Source organism: Asterias amurensis, chromosome 1 (assembly GCF_032118995.1).
Source record: "Asterias amurensis chromosome 1, ASM3211899v1".
Lineage (NCBI taxonomy): Eukaryota > Metazoa > Echinodermata > Asteroidea > Forcipulatida > Asteriidae > Asterias > Asterias amurensis.
In genome coordinates this window covers 12,731,879-12,743,234 of record NC_092648.1, presented here as the reverse complement: position 1 = coordinate 12,743,234, position 11,356 = coordinate 12,731,879, and the positions used below count along the sequence as shown (strand labels likewise).

Genomic DNA, 11,356 nt, shown 5'->3' with positions numbered 1-11,356 from the left:
AATCCTTCCAAATCATTCAAAATTATGGTTGCAACTTTTGAAGACTTGGGGCTGCTGGCATTTAAGTAGCTAGGGTACTTGTTTTGTTTACGTGACATGCCTTGAATTTCGTTATTAAAGGGGCACAGCAATTTTGCTACGGTAAGGGACACTTGAGGACAATTTAATTTGTTTTGGAACTTTGCAAAGGGTACCACAGCAAAAGCACAGGGCACCATGGCAATTGCTGTGTGTGCCGTGGGTTATTTCAAGGCCTGCATATAGCAACTCAAAACCCAAGCTGTTGGACTCTAATTATGATCTTAAGCATTCAGTCCAACACAATAAACGAAATAAGCCGCTGGGTAGAGAGGGTGGTACAGGCTAAATCGTCCCAAATCATTTAAAACGATGATTCAAATTTTGGCGGACTTTTGACTGTTACAAGTGTAAGGAGTAAGGGTACTCCTCTCATACCTTCATCATCATCAAGCTCATCCTCTTCACTTGAGTCGCTAACATGAACGCTGATAGCATTGCTGGGGGCGACCGTCCACTCAAAGTGTAAACCAAATCCGATATCGCAGTAGTCCGTAGCAAACTCCCAGAAGATGTATTTGCCCTCCTCGTGAGTGGGCACCCGTACCGTGACGGTTTCTCCGTGCCCCACCTTGATCATGCCTTCAGAGTCCTTGTCTAACTTCTCCTTGAACTCCTTGCTGTCTTCTGCAGTCCAGCAGGTTGGCTTGGCTATTTCTGTCCCTTCTAGAAAAAAAGCACATCATTATACGGTTTAAATGGTAAGAATATCATTGTTTCTTGGAAGCACAGATTTATTCCAATCGTCAAGTTTTTAATAAACACACCATACAATTAAGGCATACCTGTTGGCATTGAAACCTCAGAAATAGGAACACCAGTTTTATGTGTCCACAGATAGTGACGCAAGAAGTATTGCGAGTAATGTTTATTTAAAATAAAGGAAAAAATCACTGTTTCCTGAAAATCTGTACTGTTGCAAGTAAATGGCACCCTCGTTTGACAGAAATGTTTGATCTTGCTCATTGCTGTCTCTTGTCAAAAATAGAAACAGCCAGTTCTACAGCCAGTAATCTCAATAATTTAGACAATTCAAATAGAAGACTTTGAGGCGCTAGGTGGCAGCAGCCTTACCAAGTAAATAGCCATTGTTTATGTAGTTCCGAGCAAGCGCACATTACCAAGAACAATGGAATTACCTAGTAAGTCTGCTGCCACCTAGCGTCCCAAAAGTCCCCCATTAAATCTGAACAGTTTGCAGGTACACAGATGTTAAGGTTGAATAAGCAGCCACGGTTACGGCTACAACTATTGCTAATGGAAGTACTACATTAGCATGATGGCGTAGATTGCAATTCCGAAAAGGCCTAAGTTGTGAACACTAGCGTCACCTAGCGTCCCAAAAGTCCCCCATTAAATCTGAAAAGTTTGCAGGTACACAGATGTTAAGGTTGAATAAGCAGCCACGGTTACGGCTACAACTATTGCTAATGGACGTACTACATTAGCATGATGGCGTAGATTGCAATTCCGAAAAGACCTAAGTTGTGAACATTAGCGTCACCTAGCGTCCCAAAAGTCCCCCATTAAATCTGAAAAGTTTGCAGGTACACAGATGTTAAGGTTGAATAAGCAGCCACGGTTACGGCTACAACTATTGCTAATGGAAGTACTACATTAGCATAAGTTGTGAACATTTCAACAAATTTGGTGGCCATGCATGAGAGAAAACAACAGTTTACGTTTTGTTTGTGATTTTGTGCATAAGGATTAAAGTGTCATTCTGGTTTCAACTTTGGTACAACAATAACTCTTTGAGATTCTGAAGTAGCAAAGCAGTTTCGTTTTACTTCACCTTTAAGCACGACAATTCACCATAGATTGCTTTTCTCTTTTTTAAAATTAGTGGAACGGGGAAGAAGAGTTCCATGCCAGAGCTGCCAGCATTTGTATCTCATAATCAGGGAGATTATGTCAAACAATCAGGGAGATATTAGTAACTACATTCAGCATAATAGGGAAAAATTTCCAAAATCAGGGAGATTTTAAAATTTGTTCATGAGATCATGGAAATATTGGTTTATTTTCAGAGATCCTTCTGCAGAATCAGGGAGAGCTGGCAGCTCTGCTATGCTACTACAAAGACAGGCTAAACCTTTTACCTCTGTCTGGTCCCTCGTCTTCATCTATATCTCTATTCAAATCCCCATTAGGAGCTTGTGCTTGGCTGGATAGATGGAGATCAGTCAGGCCCTGCTCAAGGTCCGGGGCAGTTGCCGACTCTCCGTTACTTCCTGGAAAGTCAAGAAATTATAAACAAAAAGGTCAACTTTGTCAAGACGTTTGCCTGAATTTGAAGATGTAAATGTCTGCATCTCATGAGGACTGTCAATGAACATGTAAACTCATAATCTGACAAGTCGGGCGGTCTTGTGTTTTACAGTTGAATATCAATACATGTAACCCACTGTGTACTATTTTGAACAGAAACAAATTATGTTCAAACGTTGACTTAAAGCCATTATACACTTTCGGTAAACAGTATTGTCCAAGTCCCACACTTCGTGTATCACAACTTATATATAAAATAACAAACCTGTGAAAAAATTAGGCTCAATCGGTCATCGGAGTCGGGAGAAAATAACAGGAAAACCCACTCTTGTTTCCGTACGTTTCGCCGTGTCATGACATGTGTTTAAAATAAATCCGTAATTCTCGCTATCGAGAATTGATATTGTTTTAATGTTTTCTCAAAAAGTAAAGCATTTCATGGAATAATATTTCAAGAGAAGTCTTTCACCATTACCTTCTGTACACCCTGTAAGTTGTGAACTTTTAATTTTTTTCTGTACCGAAAGTGTATAATGGCATTGTGTTTTGTGTTACAAAAAATACTTAAAACTGCAAAGAGACAGATGCGATACATCTTCTCTTCTTAACGGACAAATTGTTTCAGACAGAATATTTTTTTAATGATGTAATGATGACAACAGTGGTGTTGATAATATCAAATAATATCAAAAAACACCTTTCTAAAAAAAAAAAAATTCTGATAGCTGTTGCCAATGGAAAGTGAGACACCATAGAATTGTAAAAATATGAGAAGTTAAGTACAGCAAAAGTGTATACATGTTCAAAACTCATAAATTGAATTACATAATTGAATATTTTGTGACCATTTTATTAAAACAAAACATATTACATGTGTTCATGTTGTTTTGGATTCAAACTGTCTGCATATGTACATGAACACAGCATCACACTAATGTCATAATATCATTACACAAAATTCTGTAGAAATCGAATCAATAAATCACATGCCTCAGTCAAGAAGCCGACCTTCTCAAATTTCCAGTAATATTCTGTTTTTGCAACTCGGAAGGAAATGTGATCTTCATTTTACATACATTAAAGTGGATATTTTGCCTTAACATGCACAACCCAGCTTAGAGCGCTTAGTATGCAGTGTTTCCCTCTACTGATGTCCGCCAGCCAAATGCCATTAAAAACACCCAAGGGACCAGTCAGAGTTTTGCCAGACTAGCCCAGCTGGCTAGTTCATTGATTCCCACAGCTTCATGTAAGCCAATTTTGTTCACACTGCTCAGCTTTGTTCACACTTTAGAAAATCCCAAATATGGACCAGTGACCCGACATGCTAAGTGGTCCTGCTGCAGCCTCGCTACCATGGGCAGTGCACCGAATGATACCCGATACCTCTTGACACTAACTCCTGGAACATCGATCACCCCAGGGAACGAGGTTGGGTCCTGCTCGCAAGTTAATTTCCTTTGTGTATTACTACATTATATTTTTAAATAAAAAGTCAGATTCCTCTGCTGATGCTTCCTATTGGGTCAGAAACATGGATGTGATCCCTGGTTATACAGCAGTTACAGGGCCCAATTTCATAAAGCCTGTAAGCACAAAAAATGATTAGCATAAAAATGTCTTCCTTGATTAAAAACAGGATTACCAATCGATTCTGGATAAGCAAGCAACAGCTGAATACCAATAACAAGCAATGTGCAACAAATGGAAATTTGGTTAGTAATCCTGTTTTTATCAAGGAAGAAATTTCATGCTAAGGAAATTTTTGTGCTTACAGGCTTTATGAAATTGGGCCCAGGTTGAATGGCAATCTGCCTGGCATCCCGAACAAAGATATGGCCAGATTGTGAGACCGCCAACATGAGGGCTGGCTAGATAGCTCAGCTGGTAGAGTGCCGGAGATCTCACGTTATTCCGGAGATCACAGGTTTAAGTCCAGCTCTAGTTGATTTGTCTTTGTTCAACCCCAAATTAAAAAATTCATTTGTTCAAAACAAAATAATGTGCGAGCGTCTCTATGGGCGACATATTCTCCCATTTCTTGAAAACCACAATCAATGTTTCCATCAGAAATCATTACGCTGCACCAAGTAATTTGAGTCTTATCCAATAGTATGAAGATGACTGTTATATTTTTTACTTAAGACCGCCATCCAGTAACCAAGTCTATTCCTGGATCTACAGTTACAGAGAACATCTTTTTAAAAAGACAGAAGAGAAGAAAATGGAAGAATGCCCTTTGGGTTGAATGTGCCGGGTTTTCCTGCAGAAGAGTAAATTGAATCTCGGCGCCACTGTCATGATCAGTTTACATGACAGGAGAGGGAAAGTGAATAACACACAAGATTTTAAAAACTTTATTGACTATTTGTGAACCTTGATTTATAATCTGAAAGCTCTAGTGCTAAGATGACCCTTCATCGTGTTTTTTTTTGGTACAAACTAATCTCAATTTGGGGAATGTCGGACGAGCATTGTGATGCAGGTAAAACCCATAAGAAAATAATATGACTGTTACACCTGACTGCGTTGGTGTTCCCCTGCAACATTTCTCTGGGGTTTTCCTCCAATATCTAAAACTGAAACTTCCTTCTTGGTCTTTCTCCATAGGGTTCTTGGCTAGTACAGTGATTAATATAAAAGTATTTGGTTTGCGGTAACACCATGTATGTATCTACTTGCCAGGTAGAGTTTGTTCTAAGAGAACTGTCTTTCTTTATTCTACTACCGCGGAGTAGATTGTTTGGGTGACTTCTCAGTTCTGAAAAGAACTGTCCTGCTTTTTAAAGCCATTATACACTTTCGGTTCAGAAAAAAAAAAGTTCACAGATTTACAAATAATTTACAGGGTTTACAGAAGGTAATGGTGAAAGACTTCTCTTGAAATATTGTTCCATGAAATGTTTTACTTTTTGAGAAAACATCAAAACAATATTTATTCTCGTTAGCGAGAATTACGGATTTATTTTAAACACATGTCATGACACGGCGAAACGCGCGGAAACAAGAGTTGGTTTTCCCGTTATTTTCTCCCGACTCCGATGACCGATTGAGCCTAAATTTTCACAGGTTTGTTATTTTATATGTTGTGATACACTAAGTGTGGGACTTGGACAATACTGTTTACCGAAAGTGTATAATGGCTTTAACTGTTACCCGGGCGGATGGTATAAAAATAGGCTGTCAAAATTAACTGTACTATCACGGAGTCAGTTCTTAAATTGGTCTCAACGTTTTGACTACCTTGCTCAAGTCATCGTACATTGATTAAGTTAGCTTTTTTTGAGAGTCCTAGGCTTCACAACCAGAATAAATGAAATGAAATAAATATGAAAATAAAAACAAACCTGTGACAGGATTGTCTCCTTGCTGTTCCATCCTCGCTGGTTGCTGTAACTGCAGCAGGTACTGCTGGTAGTAATGCTCTTGCAGCTGCTGTAGAAATACGTGTTGCTGCAAGAACGAGAAAAGTGAAATGCTTTCTGTCAATTCTTGAAATGGTTTTCCGTCACAAAAAAAAAGAACATGATTGTTTTTTTTCTTCTGAAATACTTGCTGCTGCAAAACTAGAAAGTGAAATGCTTTGTGTCAACTCATGAAATTGTTTTAAGTCAAGAAGAGATAGAATATGATTGTTTTTCTTGCTGCAAAACAAGAAAAGTGCAATGCAAACAACAAAAACAATTCATGTTTGGTCAGGGAAATTGTTCTTGTTTTGATTTTCAGAGTGTGGGGTTGACGAGTTTCAGTGGGCAAGTATTTACCATGTGTAGACATGAGAACAAAATACGTGTAGGTCAACACAATGTAGGAACTTAAAGGCAGTGGACACCATTGGTAATTACTCAAAATAATTGTTAGCATAAAAACTTACTAGTGAGATAATAATGACAAAAAAAACACCCTTGTCACACGAAGTTGTGTTCTTTCAAATGCTTGATTTCGAGACCTCAAAATCTAATTCGGAGGTCTCGAAATCAAATTTGTGGAAAATTACTTCTTTCTCGAAAACTACGTTACTTCAGAGGGAGCCGTTTCTCACAATGTGTTAGACTATCAACAGCTCCCCATTACTCATTACCAGATAATGTCTTATGCTAATAATTATTTTGAGTAATTACCAATAGTGTCCACTGCCTTAAAACAAATATTGAATACATTTCGTTTGTGCATTGTCGCAGAATATAACACTCAATGAAATCTGGCTTTTCCATTCGCCTTTTGAAAAGGAACAGTCCAGATTTTACAACACGATTATGTTCCGAGGCGATGCACACAGATGCATTTGTTATTTGTATTATAACTTTAAAGCTTGGCCCATTATTGATTGAGGCAACACCCTCACCTGCCATGTATGTGTTTATCTAACAGCAGCGACAAACAGGTTTGCCATTTATTAATACATCAAAACCTACATGTATCTATCCACTTAGGTGAAGCTATTCAACCGCAAAGGTAGTGCATTGTGGCACAGCTGTGCATAGATCAGAGCTATACTGTGAACCCAGAACAAGTTCGGGACCCAGTTATTTCATAAAGCCTGTAAGCACAAAAACTTGCTAAGCACATGAACGAAATGCTAAACAGATAACAGGTTACCAGCCAAAATGACCTTAAGTTCACATTGCTGTGACTGGTGCCCCACTTAAATTTTTGCTAAGCAAAGAAATTTGTTGAGCAGTATCTTTTGCTTAACAGCTTTATGAAATCGAACTCAGGTGGCTGACTAGAGACGACTAGCCTTAAAGGCACTGGACTCTATTGGTAATTACTCAAAAAAATTGTTTGCGTAAAAATTTACTTGGTAACAAGAGACAAAGAGCTGTCATTAATATAAAACATTGTGAGAAAATGCTCCCTCTAAAGTAATGTTGTTTTTGAGAAAGAGGTAATTTCTCACTAAAATATTAAAAGACTATAAAAAAAGACTATTAACAGACTAATATTGTCAGGCCTGAAGCCTTTTTGAGGCATCTCAAAGCACACAAATTTGTGCAACAAGGGTGTTTTTTCTTATATGATTCTATTGTATTTCGATGACCAATTGAGCCCAAATTTTCACAGGTTTGTTATTTTATGCAGATGTTGGGAAACACCAAGTGAGATTTCTGAATTTCGACAATATTACCAAACGCGTCCAGTCCCCTTAAAATCATAGTCGATCTAGGTGTCAACCGAATGCTGCATGGTTTAACTAGCTAGTCCAACTGGATCAACCTAGCACTGGAGCACTGTCACTCCACTCAAACTAATTCACAGTTAATGAGAAATGTAATGGTGATACTAGTTTTAATCAATGTGACGATAATTCATCTTTGCTGTAAGATCATTAGTTCATAAACACACTGCAGTAGAGAAAAATAATAAAAATGAATATGACACCCACAATTGCGATGTTAACATTTTTACTTCTCAACAAAAAACTAATAACTATTTTGACTAATCAACCAACTAGACATATTCGAGTGAAAAACAAAACCGTGGCATGCGTTTTCTAATCACAAACTGATTAAAGGTCGGCACCGGAAAATGCTCATATACATGTGTCCATGTACATAAAGTGTACAAACATAAACAGAAGTACCCATCACAGGATTTTATTTTGCAGCTGGTTGTCTGCATATTGCGCCACATCACCTTGTAAACCATTACACAGTGATATGTAAAAGGTGTAGGGCTCTTAATGCAAAGGAAGGTGTTTTCGCACAAAAGTTACAGCTTCACTGAGTGACGGATATGCGCGCTATAAGAAGCTACTATTATTATTATTGGTTATCATTCAAAACTACATCCATGTACATTGGATGACATTAAAGGGACACGTTGCCTTGGATCGGACGAGTTGGTCTTTGAAAAGTGTTTGAAACCGTTTGTTATGAAATGCATGGTTAGAAAGATATTTTAAAAGTAGAATATGATCCACACAAGTGTCACTCGAAATTGCGTGGTCTTCTTTTACCTCGTCGATGAACACGGCCGGCAATTTATGGGAGTCAAATTTTTGACTCTCATAAATGGCCGACCATGTTAGTTCGCAGAGTAAAAGGAAAACCACGCAATTTCGAGGCAAATTTGTGTGGATCATTGTATTCTACTTTTAAAACATCTTTCTACCCATGTGCATTTTATAACAAACTGTTACAAACACTTTTTATAGACCAACTCGTCCGATCTTTTAAAGAGAAGGTGCACGTTTGGTAATTACTCAAAACAAATATTAACTTAAAAACTGACTAGCATTGGAAAGGTGTTGATAATATAAAACATTGTGGGAAACGACTCCCTCTGAAGTAAAGTAGTTTTTGAGAAAGAGCTAATTTCTCACTAAAATAATAAAACACTTCCAGCTAGAAGTCTTTATCTTATCTGAAAGCACACAAATTTGTCCAACAAGGGTGTTTTTTCTTTCATCATTTTCTCGCAACTTTGATGAACAATTGAGCCCAAATTTTCACAGGCTTATTATTTTATGGTTATGATTGGATACACCAAGTGAGAACACTGGTCTTTGACAATTACCAAACCTGTACCCTCCCTTTAACAAACAAGTTACATTTAAAACAAAGTACTTGATCTACTTGATCTACACATGTACAAACCTGCTGGGGATTGTTGGGATGTTGCTGTTCTACGACTGGTTGTAACTGGGGTAATAACTGCTTATACACTGCCTCTTTAAATTGTAACCTGTAATCAGAAACAACAAGAAAGATTTTTGTCAAAAAGATATGATAAATATTTGGACTCCTACAGATTTATAAACATAAATTTTAGAAGTGATGAAATGAAGACTTTTATGGACTCTAGGTGGAAGCAGACTTACAATGAAAATCAGTTGTTCTTGAAAGTGTGGAAATGCTTGGAATTAAATGAACCTAGCCGTTCGTGAAATTGGCAGATGGCATGTCAGTGGCAAGTTAGGGGCAAGTTTGCATCCTAAAATGCCTCCTTGTCCTTTCTTGGTTTTACTTCTTTTTACAAATTTGGAGACTTGACAATATTGTACGGTTTTACTACTTTGGCCAAATGTCATAGAGCCACTAAATCCACTTCTCGTCGGATGACATGCATATATGCACAATTTTGGGGGGTGAAAATTTTTCTTGGTAAAAATATTGGTGATGTTTAAAAGGCGCTCTTTCTTTTTTGGTTGCAGTCTGACCGATTAATATGAACACCCCCCCCCCCCCACTGGCATCTGGCCTTTGGTGTAGGATAAATTTGAGCCCTGTTAGTAACTTGTTGTTGCGCAAAGTAGTGAATGAAAGTGAATGAAACTAACCGTTCTTGTTCTTGTCTTTGTGATTCTTCTTCTGCTCTCCTCCTTTGTTCCTCCTCAAGACGTAATCTTTCTCGCTCTTCTTCTTCTCGTATCCTCCTTTCTTCTTCTTCAATTCTGAGGATGAAAAACAAGATTTCTATAATTCAAAACTTACTGTTATATCAGGGCCCAATTTCATAGAGCTGCTTAAGCAAACAAATATTGCGTAACGTCTTCCTGCTTAGCAGAAATGAGCAGGATATCAGTCACAAACTGTACATGGGACGTGGTAGTTTGGCTGGTAACCTTATTCTTGTAAGTAGGCTATAATTTTGTTGTGCTTAGTAAAGTGTTGTGCTTGAGCAGCTCTATGAAATTGGGCTCTGACTTCAAATATCCCACGGCACCAACAGCAATTGCGGTGGTGCCCTTGAAGCTTTTGCAAGTACAAACAAAAAAATGTACGTTTTTCTCATAGAAGTGCCCCTGACATAAGGGAAATTGCTGTGCCCCTTTAAGAGCAGGTTCAAGGCCTGTATGATGTCAAAGGCATTACAAATATTTCAAGTGCATGTACTTTTGAGAAGGCAGATCAACAGAAATTGGTAGGACTTTTTATGAGAAACGAGCATGACTAGTGTGTATTTACTTTGGTAGCCTAACATACATGTACATCCTCAGACGCTTCCAGATTGATAACACTAGGGCCTACAAAATAAATTGCAAATTGTAAGTAACATTGGATAACTGAGAGGCGGGGGCAGATGCCCCAGTGCATGTCTGTGCCCCCTAGCTGTAAACAAAATCCATTCCCATTTGGTAACTCCACACCCACGTTAATGAACCCTTGATTAAGGTGGTATGCCTGATCCAATAAAGCAGGATCAGTTTACTGATGCAGTCCAGAGTCTAACAGAATCAAACAAAAGTTGCAGTTGGATCTTGATGGGTTGGGGGAGGTTAGTAGGGCTGATACTTCACGGAGGCAACAAAGGCGATTGCCTCAATGCCCCCTGGTCAATGCCTTTGTGCCCTTAAAATGCTCCAGTAGAAATTTACAATTGTTCGCATCTGGTGCCCTTTACTGAGGAGAAAATGCCTTGGTGCCCTACAGCATACAGGCCTACATCATGATGCCCGATTTATACCTCCTGCAATATGCAAAGCCATTTTTGGTGGCGTAATAACTGGTTCGCGCTGTTTGGAAAATTGTGTCGAAAGAAATTTTGCTTCGCAGGAAGTACAATGTATGAACCAGGCTTAAAGGCCGAGTCACTCTGCAGCGATAACGAAAACGATATCGTTTGAAAGAGAGTGCATTCTATTGGTTGAATCGCTCCACGCAGAATATGCCCACACTTATTCAACCAATTGAGGGCGTGCATGTTTAAAGGCAGTGGACACTATTGGTAATTACTCAAAATAATTATCGGCATAAAACCTCACTTGGTAATGAGTAATGGGGAGAGGTTGATAGTATAAAACATTGTGAGAAACGGTTCTCTCTGAAGTGACGTAGTTTTCGAGAAAGAAGTAATTTTCCACGAATTTGATTTCGAGACCTCAAGTTTAGAATTTGAGGTTTCGAAATCAACCATCTGAAAGCACACAACTTCGTGTGACCAGGGTGTTTTTTCTTTCATAGCTATCTCGCAACTTTGATGACCGATCGAGCTCAAATTTTCACAGGTTTGTTATTTAATGCACACATGTTGAGATACACCAAGTGAGAAGACTGGATTTTGA

At 38.5% G+C, this 11,356-nt stretch overlaps 1 protein-coding gene across 1 annotated transcript in view; it reads right to left on the bottom strand.

Annotated features, from left to right (window-relative positions):
- The window catches only part of LOC139946002 (Golgi resident protein GCP60-like), a 33,656-nt gene that overhangs the window by 4,106 nt on the left and 18,194 nt on the right, over positions 1-11,356 (bottom strand). The window contains exons 4-8 of the mRNA XM_071943586.1: positions 9,632-9,745; positions 8,949-9,036; positions 5,697-5,802; positions 2,181-2,312; positions 457-744 (exon numbers count right to left, since the gene is read on the bottom strand). Of these exons, the coding sequence (XP_071799687.1) occupies positions 457-744; positions 2,181-2,312; positions 5,697-5,802; positions 8,949-9,036; positions 9,632-9,745 (728 nt within the window). The remainder of the gene's footprint in view (positions 1-456; positions 745-2,180; positions 2,313-5,696; positions 5,803-8,948; positions 9,037-9,631; positions 9,746-11,356) is intronic.